The 23,810-nt window shown below is 34.7% G+C and overlaps 1 protein-coding gene across 7 annotated transcripts in view; it reads right to left on the bottom strand.

The window, feature by feature from the left end:
- Positions 1-4,515: 4,515 nt before the first annotated feature.
- Positions 4,516-23,810, bottom strand: part of LOC112040722 (uncharacterized) — a 34,857-nt gene continuing 15,562 nt past the window's right edge. Inside the window, exons 1-23 of one of the 7 annotated variants that reach the window (XM_065783041.1) lie at positions 22,692-23,769; positions 22,242-22,603; positions 21,938-21,981; positions 21,797-21,860; positions 19,691-19,811; positions 19,528-19,595; positions 19,346-19,443; positions 18,780-18,951; positions 18,074-18,296; positions 14,255-14,381; positions 13,197-13,306; positions 12,939-13,034; positions 12,669-12,797; positions 12,340-12,473; positions 11,762-11,860; positions 11,591-11,670; positions 9,255-9,438; positions 9,058-9,129; positions 8,940-8,979; positions 6,946-7,223; positions 5,665-5,842; positions 5,369-5,580; positions 4,516-5,038 (exon numbers count right to left, since the gene is read on the bottom strand). In XM_065783041.1, the coding sequence (XP_065639113.1) occupies positions 4,745-5,038; positions 5,369-5,580; positions 5,665-5,842; positions 6,946-7,223; positions 8,940-8,979; positions 9,058-9,129; positions 9,255-9,438; positions 11,591-11,670; positions 11,762-11,860; positions 12,340-12,473; positions 12,669-12,797; positions 12,939-13,034; positions 13,197-13,306; positions 14,255-14,381; positions 18,074-18,296; positions 18,780-18,951; positions 19,346-19,443; positions 19,528-19,595; positions 19,691-19,811; positions 21,797-21,860; positions 21,938-21,981; positions 22,242-22,298 (2,880 nt within the window). In that variant the 5' untranslated portion in view covers positions 22,299-22,603; positions 22,692-23,769 and the 3' untranslated portion in view covers positions 4,516-4,744. Of the gene's footprint in view, positions 5,039-5,368; positions 5,581-5,664; positions 5,843-6,945; positions 7,224-8,939; positions 8,980-9,057; positions 9,130-9,254; positions 9,439-11,590; positions 11,671-11,761; positions 11,861-12,339; positions 12,474-12,668; positions 12,798-12,938; positions 13,035-13,196; positions 13,307-14,254; positions 14,382-18,073; positions 18,297-18,779; positions 18,952-19,345; positions 19,444-19,527; positions 19,596-19,690; positions 19,812-20,746; positions 20,811-20,887; positions 20,964-21,796; positions 21,861-21,937; positions 21,982-22,241; positions 22,604-22,691; positions 23,770-23,810 lie in introns of those variants that run through there. The other 6 variants (XM_065783044.1, XM_065783043.1, XM_024073614.2 and 3 more) reach the window with 6 other exon arrangements.

Below are 23,810 nucleotides of genomic sequence, written 5' to 3'. Positions count from 1 at the left end.
ACACTAAGACCGAAAATGATTCCGACAATGAGGATGATGGAATCTTAAATGCCTTCACTGCTACAGTCAATCCTATTGAAGGGATTGTTGAAGAAGTGGATGAAGAAGAAGAACTGGTGGAGTCCAAATTTGAGAAGATGAATAATCAAGATGATATCCATTNTACCTCGAAAGTGATAGTCCCCATCAAACAGTTATGATTGTGTGTGAGTTAAAGTTATTTTCTCATATCTCAGATTGTCATAACATGTATACACATATGCAATCTTGCGATGTTTTTCACACACAACACGCAATATTCTTTGCTACTCTTGATACATATGCAAGTACAATGTGATTTGGCCATCATAAAGGTTTTACATGTGCTAATGTATGCTCACTAAACTGTCTTGACTTATTTTTAAAAAATAAAATTGGTTAGACTTGTTTAGTGTGTGTGTGTGTGTGTGTTTTTGAGGATCCATGTGCTTAAAATTTTTGTTGAAAGATGATTTTGAGGGCTTAATATGTTGATTGGATCATTGGTTGAGGTGCTTATTGGATTGCATTCATGAATGTGTTTTTCACTTCTCGAAAAACTGTTTTTAAAAAAGCAAGCTCGTCACCTCCTCGATACCTAGCTATCTGTTGAGCTTCTCAAGTTTTTCTTATCGCAATCTCGACAGCTTCTCGTCACCTGGTGGATCAATCGAGAAAGTTTATGTCTCCTCAATAGCTTCTCGACACCTGGTGGATCGATCAAGGTTCTCTTCTTGTGTCTAATGTTTTCTTTCTCGACACCTCTCGATCGATCGAGTTTCCCTTGCATGCATTTCATTTTTTTTGCATTTTTTTGTGTCCATAGCATCTTATTTTTCTTTTTCTTGCAGGTCTATGGTTCTTTGTTCTCTTCGTTCCCTCTATGTCAGTTTTCTATCTATCTCCTATCATGTCTTTTGGCTTCTTATATCCTTTGACAATCATGTCAAAAAGGGGGGAGAAATTTGAGAATTGAATGTCATTCCTCAAGGGGAGTAATAGACTTAGGGGGAGAACTTCATGTTTAAGGGAAGAAACTTTTTGATGTAACTAACTTAAGGGAAGAGTTAGTTTGATACACATTAATCTTAACATTATTTTAGTGTTGTATATCTTTTGGTTTTGTAACCATTTACATACATCATGTGTTGTTTCTTTTCTCTCTTTATACACATGTTTCTTGTTTATTTAACTTGTCATTATTTTCCACATGGTACCTTGATGTGTTTTGTTTGGTGCCTTTCAGGAAAGACAAGTTAAAGCCAAGTCAAGATTCTGAACCTTCTTCTTGCAGTTAATTCCAAGGTTCAGATCTTTTAGACTAGGCTTATTTATTTTGTAATCTTAAGTAGAATGTATTCTAGGACATTCAATGTACTCTTGTGGTTTTGTTACAGATTGCCAAAGGGGAGATTGTTAGGACATATGTGTTTTCACTTGTTAAGAACATATGTCATTTGTTTATATAAATTGGCTAATCTTTGACAAAACGACTTTACTTGTATTTGGGTAAATCTAAGTATTCAAGATGATCATTACAAGTGGTTAAATTGAAGACATGAAGACTATTCAAGAACTGCTCAAGAAAAGTGCAATTTGCAGAGTCTCAATACCTGCTCGATAAAATCTCGATCTGTCGAGATTCATTAAAGCTCGATAGATGTCTCGATTGATCGAGCTTACGGATTTTCAGATTATAGCCACAATGTTTTTATTCTAAAAGGCTATTTGTATATAGGTTTGTATAATCCTTATTGGACTAGGAAAGCCCAAGATTTGTGTAAACCTATTTGAATAGGAGAGCCCATTAAGCTCCTATTTAAAGGAGGTGGAAAAAGAAAAACCTAACCCTAGAGAGTTTCATAAGATTTCTTTTTGAAACCTTAGTCTCCTCCTACAGAAGAAAGAGTTCTTGCTGCATTTCTTGTACGCCTTTGGGTTCTGTAACCAAGCAAAGTCTCTTGCACCAACATTGAAGATCTTGTTGGTGTTTCTATGTGAAGCTACTGCAAATCAACTACAACAATCAAAGGGTTGTTTGGAGTTTAGTCACGTATTGGGATTCGTGCAAAAGAGTAAGCCGCGTACTAGAATTTGCAATTGGTTAGTCACGTACTTGGGAGCCGTGCACCAAAGGGGAACTGTCACTACAGATCAAGTCTAATTGGTATTGGGGTAAGGGTTCAACTGTAGGTTGGTAAGGTACTTGGAATTCCTTTACTTGTAACTGCTTGATTTGATAATAGTAGAGTTTCGGAAGTGGTGACCTGAAAATCACCTATGAGGTTTTTGCCGCAAGGGTTTTCCCCATTCGTAAACAAATCACCTGTCTTTCAATTTCCGCTGCATATTTAGTTTTTGGTGATTTGTTTGTCTTCCATATATTTGCATGTTAAATTGATTAATTAATAACTTGACTAATTAATTAATTGGTTTAATCACAATGGGTCATTCAGTTTGTGGCCTATCAGAGTTATTCTATTCTGCTGGACTCTATAAGTGCATTTGTAGCTAGCATGGTATATGCCATATCCTACCAGGATTTACCATTTCAACACAAAAAAAAAAAAAAAAAACAAAAACAAAAACAAAAGACAAAAAACAAAAAAAAAACATCAACAACTGGTCGCAGCTGGCATGGTAAAGCTAAAAAAATTTGCAATACTGCTACAGTACCATCGCAAATTTGCGATGGTACTGTAGCAGTATTGCAAATCCAAAAATTATTATTTTATTCTATCTACAACTTTTGCATTTGCGATAGTACTGTAGCAGTATTGCAAATCCAAAAATTATTATTTTATTCTACCTACAACTTTTGCACGGTCTCATATCCTCTCTCCACTGTCTCATTTTCTCTCTCTCTCTCTCTCTTCAGAATATATTATTTTATTATATAAATATATTATTTTATTGTGTAGATATATTATTTTAATTTATAGTATGGTAAAATAAAAGTTGAGATGTTAAGTGTATTATAAAATGATATTGTATAATTGATAAAGTAATTTTTTAAAATAGTAAAATAAACTATTAAAGAATTTTCAGCTATAAATGCTCTAAAGCCTTTCTAGAAAAAATTGTTAGTATCTCGGGAAGATACACATCTCATAATCAAAGATGTTGGGCTCGGATCAGCATCAGGTGCAATACCTAGGGTATTGCACCTGGTGCAATACCTCAATTTCCTTCACAATTTTTTTAACTTTTTTCACTTTTTAACTTTAATTTTTTTACTCTTTTTTAATATATTTTATTTAATGGCTGAGATTGAAAGTTATTTTTTCAACTTTCAATCTCAGCCTTTGATAAGCTATTGCACCAGGTGCAATACCCTAGGTATTGCACCTGATGTGAATCCGTTGGGCTCCACATTTCGCCTGGTCCAGCACTGACAAGTGACTCCAATTTCATCTTCGAATGGAAAAACAGGCATAAAAAAAAAAAGAAAAAAAAATAAAAAGAAAAAAGAAAAAGAAAAAAGCAACAAACTAGCCTCAATCCAATCGCCATTCCAATACTCTGTAACCTTTTTATTGGGTTTAAAGTAAACAGCCTAATGTTAGAAATTTGATCATTCCAATCCTCCATGTGAACACAAATGATCAGGAACATGATTTGTTTCATTTTAACTCAAAAATCATTGGAAATTAACAACTTTTTTTTCTTTTTTTTTGTGTGAGAATCGACAACTTTAGGCTTTAGCCACATAAAATTTGGATCAAATTTTGAACTGAACATAGGATCTCTGATTGTCAGACGTCAGAATCCACCCATACACATCATAATTAAAATAAATAAATAAACAAAAACCAAAAACCAAAAACCAAAAAAAAAAACAAAGAATCCACCCGTACATGACGGCAAAGAATAGCCCAAGAAAAAGAGATATGATTCCCTAATGCTGCGTAGATAAAGCCCCTGGTTTCCTTTGTATGCTACTATTCATATGAATGGACGCATTGTTTTCTTTAAGAAATAAAACGATTCTACGCTTACAAACAAAAATGAAGATTTAAGGAAACATGTGATCATGAATGAACTCGTAAGGCAAATCCAACTGAATGCATTGTCTTTTGTCATACTCAGAGATTACCCTCTTTGTTCCCTCTATAATGCATTGTCCGTTAAATGTGTGCTGTAAATTTGTACACATTTGAAGAGAATAGGGGGAAAAGAATTGTATAAATTTGGATTTTATGGGAGTGGAGCTATAAACTCAAAAAGTTGATTGACGCTAGTCCACAAGCTTTCCAATGTCGTCCATAGTGCGTCGTAGAAGATTGTCTAAAATCAAATGACATCCATCCACTCCTTCAACCGAACAAGTACCACACTGCCTAATGGATCACACTAAAGAAGGCCACCAATTTGCACCAAAATTTAACAGATATTATGACCAACAGTTTTCAGTCACATAAAAACTGTAAACCATTAAAATAAAAAAATTAAAAAAAATCCAGGCATTGATCCCCCAGAAACAAAAAATAGACCATGTGGAATAAATAATAGTGCAATATATAAATTATAATAGCAATGTAAAGCAGAATATACCAATTTCTTTTCTATCGGATTTATATATTCGTAGTCTTATAAAGGAGCAGGATGATTCGCCAAAAATTGTGGGATGATCCCATAATACTTGGCCACTAATACACTCTGAAGAAATGATAAATAATTTTTCGCTTTAGATATAAATTATTACTGTACAATGTTTTTGAGGGGATTAATCACATGAGACAACAGAAAGGGCTACTCGTAGATCATTTGAGGTCCCACATGTATACATACGGTATGTTTCTATTTCCTGTTGATAAACACTAGGAATATGGGCTGCATAGTGATCGCTTACTCTATCACGTATGGAAAATATGATCTCCCTGAGGACTGGTTCGTGTCCATTGAGATTATTACCCATGCTCAAAACTTTTCTCCATGACTGGTTAGCAGTGGGAGGTGTGAACATATTTGACACAACTGGTCTCTCATGGTTCCTTACTTGTTGCTTCTTGTCGAAGACCTGAGATAACAGAAGCATAATAAATCAGTCCAAGTTATAACAAACGTTTGAATGTCCGGCTTAAGGGATGGCCTTGAGTAACTCCAATGTGGAGGGACTCCTGCGCTATGTTTCAAATACCACGGCATTTTTTTAGTCCTCAGGATTTGAGAAGATGATTAAATTAAAATTGTTTTCTGATCACAATGATGTCCTCATCCACACAGAAGCCACCCATCGCATATGGCCAAAATAACAGTGCTTTATTAACAGTCATGACTCATAAGAGACTGAAGATGTTATCAGCTAGATTGCTAAACCAACAGTAGTAATGGCTTAAAGGCATCTTACCGTTTGAGCATTGTCCCCAACTGAGGCAGTTCCCATTCTTGGAAGAAAGAAGTTGTAGTAGTCACTAAATATTGCTTCAGAGAGGCGTGGTGCTTGCAAGAACTTACGGTGTAGAGAAGCTGCAACAGTTAGTAACTTCTCAACGTGTTCAAGAACACCACACAACCGTCTTAGGTCATCAATAATCTCACTTCCAGAAGACAAACGATTTGCTGCAATGCACATTAAAACTGTGAATGTGAATCCCGGAACCCTTTTCTCTCACACCATTCACTCAGAAGATAGACAAGGTATACCTTGCAAAGGTCTTAATGAGGATGCCATCGTAAGGTAAAGTTGCTCCATTTTGGTTGCCATCTGCTTCAAGCCTCCATAACTAGTCTGGTTTAATGCATCTGCCGAAGCTCTAAAGGCAGTACAAACCATTTGCTCAAGCAATAGATGTGGTTGTAATGTTTCCAGGTAATGAAGGATCTATGGAATTAAAAAGAGCCCATGAACAAACTTAAAGCACAAAAGCATGGAGGAGATAGTGGAAGAATTATGAAACACTAAAAAAAATAATCATAAGCCAAAATAGTTTTTTTTTTTTTAATTGGTAAGTTACATTCACATCCAATAGGTTTTGATCCCACGATCTCACCCTTCATCTGTTTTTATGGGAGGACAAAGTGACAAAGCTCATTGGTAGAATTAGTTTTGCATGGACATACAGTTTTTCTTCTCCTTAGACACAAACACAGCTAGATATGCCATTATAGTTTACAGTCATTTATTCCAGTAGAAGGGCAACAATGCTAGGGCAAAGTTAGAACATACATCACAAACACGTTTGTTTGTATGTTATGTTTACTCTCATTTTTATAATAAACTTTAAGTCAAATCACAAGGTGTTACTTTCTAGTCCCAGATGGATTATATAATAATAATATTTAGCTAAGAATCCCAAAAATCATATTTTAGGCAACCACTCCCTGAAAGGCAATTGAAAGTAAAAAATAGTCATGTTTAAGCAAGTGGAACATAGGAAACCTCTCTTGCCCAGGTCATTATCAGGCAACATCTTTTAGATGTCAGTTACTGAGGATTCAGAAACACTAACATTTGAGTCATTCTCTGAATTAGTGTCTTCTATTTAAGGGAGTTAATACCTCGTAACTTTGTGAATTTGAATTCAAGTTACTTCTTAAACCTTGCACTCTGCAAGCTTGGGGAGTTCAAGGAAACCATCTTTTGAGGAGCATTATTACCCATTTGCTCACTCAGGATATATAAACTGAAGAGAAGCTTCAAGAGCACTAGCATTTTTCTGGATTTTATGAAGCCAATCACAAACAACAAATGAGAAGGCTGAAAATGGAAGCACCTATGGTTGAGTTGCATAATCAACCAGAATTCTTTCTGATCTAATCATCTCATTCTCTTGGGACTCTTATAGACTGTCCAACAATCACAATATGAAAAGCATCCAGCAAGGAACTTTACAGTATAACTGCTCTTCTCTACAAGTACCGCAGCAATAAGCAATTTAAAGAGAGGACAGCAAGCAAAATACAAATTTCTCCAAAGAAACTAACCTTTTCACCTTCTCTATTTGGATCAAGGAGTGGCTTCTGCTCAGAAGCTGGCAAAGCAGGTGCATCATTCCAAATCTTTCGCCACAAATTCCCATGCTCAGACATTCTTCGCGAAAGCCGTCCACGAGGAGGCCAATCATTATTTGAATCCTCCATTGCAAGTCTTTTAATTGGTCTCTTTTCTTGAGTGTCATCACTCTCCCAATCTCCAGGTGAATGCCACCGAATAAAATCTTCAAAAATGGCATCTGGATTTGCTGCTTTAAATGCTGACATGTCTAATAAAAATTTCTAAGCTTTGTCAATGACAAGTATATTGTGGCATTAGAAAAAGATGCTGAGCATCTATAAAAAGTATCAGAGGGTCTTATAAAAGAGAAATAAATATCTTACACATGCTGTAAAGTCTGAACTATGATGAAAAAAAGAAATAAAATAGACATGATTTCATTTTTTACGTCATATAGAAGAGTTTGAAAACAAAAAACAAAACAAAACAGAACAGAACTTTGAGCAGGATAACATAGTTCATACAAAGCAGAGTCCCACAATAACATAAAGATCACTGATGTTCATTTAAAGAAACTGCTGGCTGAGAAAACTCAGATTTAAGTTCACATTTTAATACTTTTGGCACTTAACAGTGCTAAAACGGTATGCAACTGGAGGAAAAACTATGCCAGCACATTATCAAAGTTGATGAGGCCACACCTTTTTTTATTTATAATAATCATATTATATATAAATCTAAACAATTCAAACAAATCTATAATGATTAAGGGTAAACAATGTTAGAAACATGAAACCTAACCCTAGATCTATGAATTGAGAACAAAGATAGAAACAGAATAAAAGATCAAAGCACACATACAAAAACATCATATTTACATGGTTCACCAAAACTAAGGCTATATCCAGATTCCAGAGTTGCTGCAGTTTTTTATTATGACAGCTTAGAAAAGGAGTTATAAGGCTCTTCTTGTTTTTTTTAATTTTTATTTTTTTGATAAGTATAGGGCTCATAGGTATATGTACTCCCCAATTCAGCAGTTACTAGGACTACATATATGTGTGAAATTATCATAGTGCACCTATGGCTTTTTATGTATTCTCAAATACAGGAAATGCCCCCTATAGTTGTAGTACGTATGCCAATTTGACACTAACAGGGCCACTTATTCGCCTTCAAACCCATGGCATAACCAACATAGTAGGTTAGGCTCCACACACATCCTATCATACAATTTTCAAAGTTTGCTTGAATAGGTGAAGTAAAATGATCTATATCTTTACTTATATGCATGCAGAATTGTATTACATATTTAGAGCCAAAAAAAAACCTTTATTTTCTTGTAAACACAAGGGCTAAATTTAAAGTTTCCACCTAATTATCTATCATATGATAGATGCTTACATATTGAATGGTCCACATTACATCAAAATTTCACCATTATACATAAAAAATGGTGTGGCCCATCAACTTTGATGAGTGCCATACTATCATAGTTTCTCCAGTAATAGAATTTGATATATACATGATTTGTCTTTAAGATTAACAATGTCATAATGGATGCCATGCTGAGAATTCTGAAGCTTATTTACTCGTTCGTCAAAAAATAAAATAAAATAAATCTGAAGCTTATTTACTTACCAAAAAATGAAATAAAAAAATTCTGAAGCTTATTTGTGCCTAATGGTATTTGGATGGCAGCAAGTTTCCACCTACTTATTCATGCCATCTACCAAATAACCCCATACTAGTGCTTGAAATGGCATACCATAGAGCATCCTAACCAGTTCTAGTAATGTCCCTACTCCCTAGCTGTGTTACAGATTAACCTTTCCAATGATATGAGCTTCAGATGCAAATCATTGTGTATGAGTACCAACATGTTTACAAATTTTATGTGAATCATAATTTTCTCCAAAAACATGGTTAACACAGTCAATGAAGTCCAGCCCCCTAATAAAAGAATAAAATTGAAGCTTATTACCTGTAGACAAGATCTCTTTCTCCAACTGAGCAGAAAAGTTCTGCAAAAGAATGACAGAAAATCCTTAGTTCAATTCCATCAATTCAGATTTTGATAGATATAAAGAATATAAGCTTACAAATGAATCCCCGAAGGCCTCAACAGTGCGAAGCCGTTCTTCATGCATGTCTTCTGTCATGAGTGGTGCATCCTACAATGATTATAAGAAAAGGCTAAATGTTGCATTCTTGAGAATTTGTGAGAATAAAATATTCATAAAAGAAAAAAGAAAAAATGACAAATAATAAGATTGTTAAGTTATTGATTTATAGAAACCTGAGTGAAAGGGGCATGCATTCTCTGATGGGACTTCAGAAGCATCATAGACCCCACCACACCAGCCGAACCCCTCCTGATACAATCTGAAGGCCTCAGATCAGCCAACACCATATGTTCAGGCTCACTACTGAATTTTGATACAGTTGTACCAGAACCATGTAAATCATCTGTTTTCGAGGGGCTGCAGCATGAAGAACAAAGTTATGCAGAAATAGATATACATAGGATAAAACTTAACCATTCTCAATTAAGCAAACCTTGCAAAGTATATATATTATCAAAATTCATTAAAAAAAATGTAGCAGTACTATTGCTGGCTATGATGCACTAAATACTCTCTTTAGTCTCTACTAATTTCCATTTTTCATAGGAATTAGTCACAACCAAAGAAAGAAAGATATCAAAATATAATTCTGGTCCTAAACAATGTATTTGATTTCAATTTTTAATTCTTGAATTACCTATTGTTTCAATTTAGTCCTTGAAGTTTGTTGATTTACAGTTACAGGTCTTACCATCACTATGTGAATGGCACTTGTTAAATATGATAGGCATTAAATATACATACATCCTCATAATGCGGACATGAAATTTTAGACTAAATGTAGGTCTCACAAGTTAGAACATATGGAGGCAACTAACACAAACATTAGGGACTACAATGTTATTTATTTTAATTTTTTTTTTAACAAATTAAATTCACATATCTTCATATATTCAAGTTTTGTGAGACCAACCTGTGGACTAATGCACTATGTTAGCATTATAAGGATACATGCATGAAAAATTGTTTGCTACATCAGCAACTATTGCTAAAAAATATTAATTTTTGTTATCACTTTATGGCATTGTTGAAGTTTTTTATGGAAATGTGGAGGAGGGAGAAGTACTGTGGTATTTGATGTATAGAAAATGGCTCGTTTGCTGTACATGGAGAGCCAAAATCACCAAACTTTGTTTTCCGAAAAAAATTGGTTTCAGCACTTTTTCACTTTTGTAATTTCCTTGACTTCTCCTTGAATCCCTATGACATTTCATTGCACCCTGAAAGAACTGAAAACGTGACCATAAACTCGGTCATTCACACAAAGCGTCTATCCGTTGTGCTTACTATGATGTCTTTGGAAGGAGTGGAACCGGCGGACTTTCAAGGACTTGGATAGTTCCAAAGATCAGATGTTTGCTTCTTTTAGTGGAACTTTATTCAATTGGTCTCGGGCTTGGAGACTTTATATCATTCTTACTTATCAAAAAAAAAAAAAGAATATACTAATTTTTCATACTATGTATTTGGTGAGAAAGATAAAAAAAGTGAGGGAATGGCAAATTAGTGTATCTTTCCTTTATTTGGTAGCAAATTAAGATAGGGGGAAAGAAATAATAATTTGTAGCAATTTACTATTGTATCCCTATTACATAAAAAAGCAACTTTTTAAAAAAATTTCAAGGACTAAATGAAACAATTGATAATTCAGAATAAATAAATAAATAAATTTTTAAAATCTAACATATAGTTTAAGGACCAAAATCATATTTTGAGCCCAAAAAAAGAGAGCTCAAACTCCAAAGCAAAAAAGTATACCATAAAGCTTAGCCTATTTTCCTATTACTTATCAACAAAATAAACAAAAATTAAAAAAAGAAGAAGCAAGCATTCAGACATAGACGAGATGATTCACAAGGTAGCAAGTTGGGCAATTCCAATAATTGTTACAATTAGCATCACTAAACACTTTCATTAAGCCTACTATTCTCTAAACACATACACTATCATGAACTCTGTATTTTTGCTTCTATTCCTTTTTTAATAAAATTACCTTCTTACCTATCAAAAAAAAAAAAGCCTACTATTCCCAACCAAGAAGTCAAACTCCTTACGATTGACCTCTAAGCTCTAGGGTTTTTTGCTTTATCATTGCCTCTTAGATTCTTTAGCATTATTAAATCATGTTAAAGTTAAAATTTGTTAAGTTTAAAGTTTAAATTGAAAATACCTATATTGCTAAAACCACACATTTTGTCGAAGGGCAATGTCTTATTTGCCTATAAATAGGAAATACTTGCCTACTTTACCCAAAAGGCAATGTATTTGCTCAATGGTCAACAGTTATGACTCACCTCATGCTTCCAAACCAAGGGCAAGTATTAATGTAGTCTCATTGCACTTTAAAAGGACAAAAGTTATAGAATAACCAAATGAATTGTGATGCATATAATCTAATAAAACAAAAGAAGAAAAAGGTGTACTAAAAAAAGAAAAATTCAATAACCCTATCTAAGGTCAGCCAGTTGTTAATGAAGAAAACAAGGAGTTCTCACTTGCTTTAGTTCACCTGTCACGTTTCCCATCAAAATTTTCGCCCGGTGTTAGCATAATGGATGAGTCTGAGTCTTCCCCAAACGGGTCATCTTCCTACATAGAGTCAAGGAAGCACTTCATGCCAAACACAATGAAAGAAAACAGAGTAAATAGTGAAGCACTGGAACAAGGAAAACAAGGATACCATTGTGACCTTTTTATGAGGAGAAGCTTGATCCATGCTTCCAATGCAGTCTTGATAGTCTTCATTCAGTTCACGCTTGCTCTCAATGCATATTGCAAGCTGAACAAGAAAAAATAAGAGTGAAACAACTTTCGCCATGCCATCATTTATGCTAGAAAAATAACCCAACAAGGCACATTTTTCTCTTTTTGATGCACATATATTTACTTAAAAATGCCATGAAAGTACAACAAAAGTATACAAAGGAAAACTCAACAAGACACTTAGAGAAAAAGCCTTTTGAACTTATCAAAAAAACAGATATAAGATCTTCAAGTTATTTTATCATCACTTTGCATTTATAGCATTGTCTCTTAATTTAAAAAACAAATTCTTCCAAAATAACTAATGGTTACGTATCAGCAAAAATGGTGCCAGTTCATAAGAATATAACTGATGCCAAGGTAAAATTTTCTAAATAGTCCAGGGAATTCAGCAACCCATTTAAAGATGCAAAGCCTGTATTTTTGGAAACCTAGTTCTCATGTAAAGAAACAATTTCCACCAAAGTTCTTTAAAAGAAATATGCATCTTGTTACCATTTGTAGTTTCTGGTTAATCAAACAAGTGGATAGGTCAATTGAACCATTAGCTGGCATTTTGGGCAATGGCTGTGACTCTTCCCAACACCACCGAACTTCTCGAACAAACTCTATCCAGAGCACCGCAATAGCTAATAACATTGTAAATAAAAACCGAATCAAGTCATAAGTATGAAAATAACACTGCACCTAGGGATATATATATATACACACGTGTGTGTGTGTGTGTGTGTGTGTGTGTGTGTGTGTGTGTGTCTGAGTAGCTGCCCCAAATATTATAATAATTTAACTATCTTTATCACGTTTATTCACCCAAATATTCATACCACGTATGTTGCAGTTGCCAACCCAAAGAGAGTGTAAACAAAACTGTGCAAAAAGCGATTCAAGAGGTGCTCCTTTAATAGCTCGAGAATTCTTATGCTCGCCCTTAGCAAAATTTGGTTCTTGCACTCCTGCACATAGTACAAGGACCATTAATAATTACAGCATGGCGTTGTAAAGTGGCCATCTTAGTTCATTATTGAAAATTTTCACACTCAACTACATGATCCATCAAATACAAAGCAACAGAAGCCGAAAAATGTAGAAAGTACCCTCATGAAAAAGTTCTTTAAGCATACGATCAATAACCGTAGGTGGAGGTATAACCATTGAGGTCTTCAAATTATCAGGACCCTGGTTTTCAACTGCTACCAAAAAAAAGGGGGTGAAAAATGGAGCTGAAAACTAATGCAAATCTAAAATGACGTCAACAAACATAAACCACTTAAAACTACAAATCACAAATGTAGTTAGCTAATGGAACCGATACATATATAAAATAAATTAAGTAAAACAAAAAAGTCTCTAACCTGAAACAAAATCTTCCATAAATTCAGCTTCAAATGACATATCTAGCGCATCAACCAAAAAGTGCAATTGGGAAGCAAATCCAATTTGATTTCCTTTGGAGCCATCAGTTCTGATAAACATAACATCATTTTTTTAAGAAATTGTACATATCAAACTTGTTAACATCATTAGAAAGGCATTACAATAGAAAAGGATATACTATCAAATTAGATTGGAGGGGGGAAAAATCAGAACTAATTATCCTGCAACCTATGTTATAGCTTTTGCTTTCAACACTGCTGACCAAAACTACCAAACATATGCTAGAAAAGTGATTATTGAATCTCCCAATAAATCACATAATCTGCGGTGGAAATTTGCAAATGCCCAAAGAGTTGAATGATGAGCCTCACATGGAATAAAAATTAAATTAAAAAACACATACATCATAAGTATCTTAGGTATAAGAGCAAAAAGTATGGGAGTCTCAGTATCGAGAAGGGGGTAGGGGAGCAAAATAGAGTGCCACATATATTCAATCAAATATAAGTCCATGATGAAGTGTATCATGTGTGCAAAACATAAGTATTTTGCAAGAAAAAAAACTACTTTGTTAAATTAATCCAAAATTTATTAGACTAAACTAACCTATACCTTTATAAAATTGTATAAATTGTATTAACCCAGCGGCGAAATATTTATATATGCACTGATACAGTAAGTTACTTGAAACTTTGTCAAAAACCATTCATGTTACACAACAATTACCACCAAGTATTAAATTTTTGCTTATGCACATAAGTCTTTTTTTTTTTTTTTAACCTGCACATAAGTCTAATTAGTAGAGACTTAACACAACAATTACTTCTGCTATTTATCTGAAGGATATAAAATCTTAGAATTTGTGGCATGCTCTGTTTCTAGCTTTATCAAGGTCATGGTAAATGCTGAATAGTAAGAACCAATGGTAACAAGCATTTACGATATCTCATGGCTAACAACCGTGACAAGCATAGTTGAATGTGCACATTATTCTTGTCCTAACACTAAAAAATTCAATCTAAGGGGAATTTCTTACAAATTCTCAGAAAAAATTGGAAATAATATCCACTTCTCAGCTTCATGAGGTGAAGCATTTTCCAATTCAGCCATTTCCGAAGAGCTTTCAACCATCTTCTCTGACCATATGGCAATCACTTCAAATCCTGTATGCAGTTGATCCATAAAAATTAAAATAAAAGTAAGAAATTATCCTCCAGGTAGAGCAGGGTTAAAGCAATAGAGAATCTTTAGAAGCTTTCATCAGGACAGAAATTATGTCAATTTTATGTTTTTCCAACCCCACATAACAAGATGAAGCAAAAACAAATTATGGAAAAAAAAAAAAAAAATTTGGTCTGAAGTCCATGTTAAGTCATTTTAGTTGGCAGACAGTTATGTGCTTTGAAGGATAAATGAGATAGGATGGGCAGGGTAGCAATAGAAATAAGGGCAAAGAAGAAGACATGACAAATCCTAAGGTTCACTGCCTAGAATTTGCTTACAACCCCTAGGCTTAAAAATCCCAATTAGAACATTTGTATTCATATTGCAGTGCCTAAACTTATTCTTGGAGCCACTTTTTAATTTGCTTTGAGGAGAACATCAATCCACAATTCCATTCCGTAAAATGATCAACAACATTAAATTCTAGATTCTAAATTCAAAAGTGAAATCAGGAAAACTCTGAAATTCAAAATTCCAAAAAGAAATCTAAGATTCAAATAAGAAAAAAGAAACTTTAATAGTAAATTCTGAAATAATTTTGGTTGTACTCCCTAGATCACACTCCCCTAGTTTGAGAAAACTTGACCTCGAGATTTTTTTTTTTTTTTTTTTTTTGGATAAGTAAAGGAATTTATGTAAAGGCTCTGATAGTTTGAGAAAACTTGACCTCGAGATTTTTTTTTTTTTTTTTTTTTGGGATAAGTAAAGGAATTTATGTAAAGGCTCTGAGTTTTTAAGTGTGAAAGATAAGGCATCAACTCTAAAAGCACTTCTGGCTGCACTAAGAAGTAAATAGCTTCATGTTCCACCAGAATAAATTCATTTGGAGTGATAAAATCAATTGGCGGAATAAATAATGCAGCCTTATCTTGTTCTATAAGAAGCATCATTGTATCAACTTCTTCACTTGATGAAACTTTGCCACTTCATGCTCCTTAGAGGGTGTATATGTCGTATAAGCATCAAGCTCAATTTTAACATCATGCGCTCCCACCAATTCTTGGATCTCTTGTTGAACATACTCCTTATCAAGTAAGGACTTTCCAAAAAGTTGTATTGGTTCTACCACACATAGGTTGGAACTGGTTTTCTCTTTTAGCACTAGGTTTTGGTGCCTCAATATCATTGTCTCCCATGTGTGTAGTTTTACTTTTTGAGATTTTTTGGACAGTTTTCAGATGGAAGCTATTATTTGGCCTAATTAGGCATTTTGTCTCATTGTTTCTTGGGTTAGTTCTTGGATGACCTTCCATCTGGCTTCTACTGAGTTAATGGAAAGAGAATAACTGCATAGAAAAGTGAGGAGCTGTGTATATATCAGTCCTCTTACTATTCATTCCTCACATAGAAAGGGTGATTACAATAGGACAAGGAATATCCTATTATATGACAGCTGGTACGGACACCTCAACACTAAGAAATTTCCTAAATACTTTTAACCCTTCTAGAAGAGTACAACCCACACATCACAAGGGTACAATCCATACTAGTATCTTTCTATTTCTGAAAACTCCCCCTCAAGCTGGAGCATATATGCCAAATAGGCCTAACTTGGAACATATAGACTCTAATTGACTCCTACATAGTGCCTTGGTAAAGATATAAGCAATAGAGATGAATTTTCCTGAAGCAGCCAAAATAGACGTTGTACCAGCTGAAACTTTCCTGAATTGGCCAAAATAGAAGCAGTACTAGTAAAAAGTTCTGTGTGTCAACCTAAACTACATATGTACCTGCCAAAAAATGATAAAGCCGTCCAAGCAAAGCCAAACAGAAACTTTATTCGGTTAGATTATCCTTATCCTGGATAAGGAACAACCAACTATTAATACCCAAACAGCCAAATATCTGCCAAACAACTTGTTGTCCCTATCCAGGATTAAGCTGTCCTTATCAAGACAGGGAATAGACAACACCATACCAAACAGGGGTCTTCCCAGTCCACTCTAATTGACAACAACACCGGCAAACTCAAAACGTGTCAACAACCCCCACTACGTCACTAGTGCACATCATCAACAACCAAGTTACAAAAAAAACACCTCACACATCATCGACACTTACTGCAACCACAACCAACCACCAAGAACAACAATCACCATCAAGAACATCAACGTCCACCGAGATAGGCGGAGGATGGTTGGAAACAACTTTAGATCTGCCAACAAACCACTGAGAACCACAACAACCTCTAAGAACAATGATGACCACCAAGATAGGTGAAGGATAGCCTGAAATAACTTTACATATACCAAGGATTGCGGTTTCAACTTTCAAAAACAGATGAACAGTCCGCCATCAACTCAATTTTGAGTTTCTACTATCGACATACCAAGCAACAATGCCAACAAAGACAGATAGTGAAGACGACTAGCATCTCAAGCATCTTCACAAACCTTCCAACAGCATTTAATTGAAGAGCTCTTTAATTCTCTAATACCATATTAATGGTATGAAAACAATTACATAGAAAAGTGAGGACATGTCTATATATCAGCCCAGTTACTATTCATTCCTTAGATAGAAAGGGTGATTAGATAACAATAAGACAAGGAATATCCTTCAATATGACAGCTGGTAACGACAATTGGTAGGGACACCTCAACAATAGGAAACTTCCTAGAATTTTTATTTTATTTTATAAAAGATAGAAATTTTATTCTGACCTAATCTAAGTGTATGCGTATGTGAAACTCCATCCTTGAGACTTGAATCCTTCTAACACATTGATAGTGGAGTTAAATTAGGACTAGAAATTGTGCGAACACTCATCTCATCTTCTTTAAACTATGCCACATAGCCATTAGCAAGTCTATCCCCCAGTCTCAAAGTGTTTCTTTGAGGGTCACGAACAGTCCATTCTTGAGTTTAAGTCTTTTTTTTCTTTTTTACTCTTCTCGAATGGTGTTTAGTTTTACCATCTTTTTCTTGTTTTTCTCTTCCTGTTTTGCTTGATCATTGTAATTTGGTTTCTTGATGCTTTTGCCTTTCTTGTACATTTACTATGTACAGGGTTGTGTTCTTCTTTAACACATATTTTCCGTTACTTATATTAAAAAAAAATTTAAAAAAATTTAAAAAAAAAAAAAAAAAAAAGGTCACCCTTGAAAGGTTTATATTAAAAAAAAATTTAAAAAAATTTAAAAAAAAAAAAAAAAAAAGGTCACCCTTGAAAGGTTATGAAACATAAAGAACATAGAAAAGAGAGTGAAAATATTTTACAGAAATTATTAGAATTTATTAGAAAATCCTAGGTTTCATCACCTATGGGTTGCTTGGAATCACTACCAAGCTAGAGAGAAACATCTTTAATTTTATATATATATATATATATATTCAAATTGCACTACCTAAAATTATTCTTGTAGCCTCTTTCTAATAGGCTTCAAAGAGCACATCAAGCCGCAAGTACATTCCATAAAATCCTCAAAAATGTTAAATTATAAATTTAAAAGTGAAATCTAGAAAAATCAGAAGTTCATAAAATCAAAAAAAATCTGAATTTATTTTGGTTGCACTCCTTGCATCAACAAATGTCAGTTATCATCTCAGACATCATCTTAAAACCGAAACTAACACAAGAGCCTCAAACAAAAAACAGGCATATATGAATATTCTAAACATAATGTACCTTTCACTGGGTCCTCTGCAGAATACCACTCACTCCAAGGACAATCATCATCCCACTGTGCTTTGCTGTGAATGTCACTAGCAGGGTTTCCTTCAGATTCTGTCATTTCATCATCAGTTTCTTGGACATCATTGTCATCGTCAAAGGAAAGGGTTCTGTAGGTTAGCTTCATTGTAAAATGGACTTTGAAAAGATGCACAGAAATGTCCAATGTGGAGTAGGCCTTCAACATCAGATGAAATTTTATCATAATTAGGAAAAATAATCTGAAATTCATTACACAAGCAAGGCCAATTAATTCTCATAGAAAAATTAAAAAATGATGCAAGCACAGAGCGCATGAAATGATGCCTTTGCAATATAAGAAAGAAAATTAGCTTTTTTCATCCATAATTACAAAAAATCACAGACCCTACGGTTTACAAAGAGTAAGGGTTGTGCCCCTTAAGGCAAGTGTAACCCAAGAATATCACATAGATAACATACTTAATTTCCTTTCAATCTAGTTGATGTGGTGATCTGTGCTTTAGCAACCAAAATAAGAGAGCTAGTAAGAGAAGGAAGATCAAGAACAAATGGTATAGCATATCTGATTGGTTTCAAACATAAGAAACTTCAATGTACTCCCTACTTTGCAATGTCAATGAAATAACTAATCTAAAAGTACATCACAGAGAAATGTTGATATGAAGTGATGAGCACTTACAAACTTTGAAATAAACAATTCGTATAATCCTTCCAAATGCATTAGTTTTACTGGAACCTGGCTACCAATATGATCTGACTCAAATCTTCGGGTGAAAACAGTCCCCCTATTTTGGATACCAATGTACGCTTTCCGAGAAGGATCATGCACTGGTACAAATGCTGGCAACAAACTGCATACCCCAAGCGTGCAAGAGATCGCAATTCAGTTCAAGTTATACACAGATAAAATATGATTCAAATATAATATTATATTGTCCAATATCATGGTAAACAGTTTGCCCCAACCCAGTGTGCCCCAACGGTAAGGGAGAGTGCCTAGCCTAACTATAAACCTAGAAGTCTCTAGTTCAACTCCTAGCTGAGGCATTTCACAATTAAAAACAGGACAGCAGAATGAAATGCCAACAGAATCATAAAGTCTTCACATCTTCAAAAAAGTGCACGACCATATTGGAAGCACTGAGGTTAATTTGCAATGGGCCAACTCCCCTAGCCATTATGGAGGACACGAGAGCCATATTTCACCAATAATTAAATAGAAAAATTTTCAACTGAGAACCCTACCTTGAACAATTTGACAAAGCAATTGCAACTGCACTTAAAAGCTTGCTAGCCTCTGGTGCATCAAGAACTACACCACTAGCACTTTGAGGAGCAATCACCTGGTGATGCAATTACAAGGGGTGAAGAACTGAACATAGCAAAAACATTCAATATTGTGGTACAAAGTGCAAGTCAAAACATACCAAAAACTCCTTTACCCCAAAACACAATTGCAAATCATGCAAATTGAAGTTCCAGTCTGAAACTTTTCCTGTCAACCAGTAACCAAAATTTGAATAGATACTACTCTCCCACAATGTGTGATGAACCCAAAAATTACAACCAAAAAAAAAGCTCTCCACATACCATCATCAGTGTTGCTTTTCTCAAAGTAATATTCCATGAGATAACTTTTTAAGGAATACTTTAGCTCAAATTTGACTTTATATAAGTTCTTTGAAAACTCCAAGAGAACAGCACCTTTTTCCTACAAAAAAATAATAAGAAAATCCACATTCGGGGGTAAACATCAAACACAGCTTCACTTATAAGGATAAGCTAAACCACACAGTGTCCAGTAATAAAGCCAACTTCTATGTCATTTCAAAGAAAATTGAAGCATTGCAGGGAAAAATTAATGGTATAATAAAGAAGCATAATTCAACGGCTATGATTTTTGGCCCAGATTTTTCCACTTCCAATATGAAGTAGCAATAAACTTAAAAGAAACACAGAAATTAAATTCCATGAAACAAATACCTATTGTTCAAACAATTTATCAACAACTACCCACAATCATATCCATAGTTTCACAAAGCAAGAGAACTGACTGCCTTTGCAACCAGATTAAAGGTTACACAAACAACTTAACTCAGAATAATACTAAAGCAAGATACCTAGATGGTTTGCCAATAAGGGTAGAACAAGAAAACAATGACTTCAACAAGCACAAAAGCAAATCCCCACAGGGGTACTGGGTGGTGGATTCATTGGTGTGGGGCATGACATAAACCCAGAGGTCCTAGGTTCAATCCACCATATTATCAGTCCCTAGGTTTCCAGGGTATCTCATGTTCTGGAAGTGGAATAGTTCGGCTAAAGGCTGAAACACCACTTCCTTATATAAACAAGCACAAAAGCAAGTTTTGCGTACGTTACAAAGTAATGGCTTGTTGTAAGTCAAGAATTCCCTGGCATTACTATATTAGAATGAAAAACAATGGCTAAAATTATAAAAATGATTATAAAATCCCCTCAAAGTATGCTAATTACTACTTATTATCAACACTAGCTAACATTATCATCAAAACGCAACCCTAACAAATGTCCATATCATTCAGTATCAAAATGCATGAATTTCTGTGTGCATGCTCCAATTTACACAACATATACATTTAAGTTTTCCAATCCAAGCAAACATACCAACAAATTTTTCGGGCCATCAGACATCCATTGCCGACAAACCGCTTCGATTTCAGAAATGAACCTATTGAAAAATATGAAATTAGGAATATGAGACCTAAAATTGCAGGATCCAAAAAGCTGAATTCAATTGTAAATTACCTTTCCCATGAAGAAGCAAGCGTGAAATCATCAAAATGCTCAACCTGCAAATATACGCAATTGGAAAACATAAAAAGCCCGTGAAATAGTGCAATGCCAAACTCAATTTTCAGAATTAAAATTAACTCAGAAATTCCGCTCAACTAGATAAAAAGCGTTTGGAGCAAGCAGTTTCGTAAAGCAAGAATGTGAATTATATAGAGGAATGAAGAACTGGAATTTGAAATTAAGTGGCAAAAATGTAAATATATATATATAGAGAGAGAGAGAGAGAGAGAGAGAGAGAGAGAGAGAGAGAGAGAGAGAAGAATGAAGAGCATGCCTCATCGTCTAGAGCTTCATCTTCTGAATCAGATTCCACCTTGCTGGAAGACGCCATGAGAGATCTGAGAGAGTCGAAGTCGAAGAGTAGTAGCAAGACTGAGGTTTGTGTTTCTTTTGTTCTTTTTTAATACAATTTCGAATTGAGATCTGATCTGTGTATGAGTATGACATAAACCCAGAGGTCCTAGGTTCAATCCACCATATTATCAGTCCCTAGGTTTCCAGGGTATCTCATGTTCTGGAAGTGGAATAGTTCGGCTAAAGGCTGAAACACCACTTCCTTATATAAACAAGCACAAAAGCAAGTTTTGCGTACGTTACAAAGTAATGGCTTGTTGTAAGTCAAGAATTCCCTGGCATTACTATATTAGAATGAAAAACAATGGCTAAAATTATAAAAATGATTATAAAATCCCCTCAAAGTATGCTAATTACTACTTATTATCAACACTAGCAAACATTATCATCAAAACGCAACCCTAACAAATGTCCATATCATTCAGTATCAAAATGCATGAATTTCTGTGTGCATGCTCCAATTTACACAACATATACATTTAAGTTTTCCAATCCAAGCAAACATACCAACAAATTTTTCGGGCCATCAGACATCCATTGCCGACAAATCGCTTCGATTTCAGAAATGAACCTATTGAAAAATATGAAATTAGGAATATGAGACCTAAAATTGCAGGATTCAAAAAGCTGAATTCAATTGTAAATTACCTTTCCCATGAAGAAGCAAGCGTGAAATCATCAAAATGCTCAACCTGCAAATATACGCAATTGGAAAACATAAAAAGCCCGTGAAATAGTGCAATGCCAAACTCAATTTTCAGAATTAAAATTAACTCAGAAATTCCGCTCAACTAGATAAAAAGCGTTTGGAGCAAGCAGTTTCGTAAAGCAAGAATGTGAATTATATAGAGGAATGAAGAACTGGAATTTGAAATTAAGTGGCAAAAATGTAAATATTTATATATATATATAGAGAGAGAGAGAGAGAGAGAGAGAAGAATGAAGAGCATGCCTCCTCGTCTAGAGCTTCATCTTCTGAATCAGATTCCACCTTGCTGGAAGACGCCATGAGAGATCTGAGAGAGTCGAAGTCGAAGAGTAGTAGCAAGACTGAGGTTTGTGTTTCTTTTGTTCTTTTTTAATACAATTTCGAATTGAGATCTGATCTGTGTATGAGAAAGAGGAAGACGAAGACTAGTGAATGTAAAAAGTGCAGGAAACGCATTTGATTCTGCCGCTATCCGACGCTGTACCTTTTTTTTCTTTTTTTGTGGAGAAAAATCCGAAGCTGTACCTAAGGAGAAATTATTAGAACCTCCGGGAGGACTGCTGACTTGGTCCTTCCAGGCCTACCAACCAATAGAAACATGACAGCTGTAAAAAAAAAAAGAGTGAGCTTCCACTAACCACACTTGCAAAGAAACTTAAATGCAAAACCAATAAAATGCAAAACCAAACCCACCGGAAAAAATGGTTTCAAAAAAATAAAACCCCGGAAAAAATCAAACCCATTATCTTCATTTTTCTTTTTCTCCCTCTCTCTATTTCACTATTTCCCCACTCTCTTCTCAGTTGAAAATTAAAATCCCTAGAAGTCTAGGCCGTGGAGCGCAACGCAGTGACAGTCAACAGAGGCTCTCAGAACTGAGACGCCACAAGCTCCAGGCGGCCGATTTTGGTATCAGTTTCGGTGGGGACCTGAGGATTTCGGTGGTGGGGAGAGACAAATTTGGAGTTTTGGGTTCTTTGCTGAGATGGAACCCATGCCCACTTCAATCTCAACATTGATTGTGACGGTGAGATGAAGGTGCAGAGCGAATTTTTTTTTTTTTTTTCATCATGGTTTTATTTGGAGTTTTGGGTTCTTTGCTGAGATGGAACCCATACCCACTTCAATCTCAACATTGATTGTGATGGTGAGATGAAGGTGCAGAGCGAATTTTTTTTTTTTCATCATAGTTGTATTTTAAGAGCAAAGCCAGCGGCAAACTTGTTGGAACTTGGGAGAGGAGATTTTTGCATTTGAGTGTTGCTGGGTTCCTTTTTTTTTTTTTGAGAAACTGCTGCTGGGTTCCTTGATTTGAAAGTTGTTGTCATTATTTATTTGTTTTTATGAGAAACGTTGCTGTCATTTGTATAAGGGAATATGAATAAAACATCAGAATCATTATCCCAAAATTATCAAGGAGGTCTGAATTACTCTATCTAATTCAAATATTTGCTTTGTGTTCATTCTAAAGGCATACACCAAAGATAAGGATACGGTTTTGTACATACCAATAACTTTGATTGATTTTCATTTTCTTTTTTCCAAATTAACAATATTGAAGAAATAGCAAAGATTGATGTTCGAAAGTTTGAATCAAGATTGTATCAGTTATATTCGGTTATGGGTTTGCTGCTGGCTTTGAAGAATTGGTTTTGATGCTAATACCGAAATAGAGTTAGGGAGAAAAAGAAAGATGAAGATAATGGGTTTGATTTTTTCCAGTGGGTTTTTTTGTTTGAAACCATTTTTTCCAGTGGGTTTGGTTTTGCATTTTACTGGTTTTGCATTTAAGTTTCTTTGCAAGTGTGTTAG

Source organism: Quercus suber, unplaced genomic scaffold, assembly GCF_002906115.3.
Source record: "Quercus suber isolate HL8 unplaced genomic scaffold, Cork oak 2.0 scaffold_326, whole genome shotgun sequence".
Classification (NCBI taxonomy): Eukaryota; Viridiplantae; Streptophyta; class Magnoliopsida; order Fagales; family Fagaceae; genus Quercus; species Quercus suber.
The sequence above is the reverse complement of the archived record's forward strand: the minus strand, read 5'-3'. Positions and strand labels throughout refer to the sequence as shown.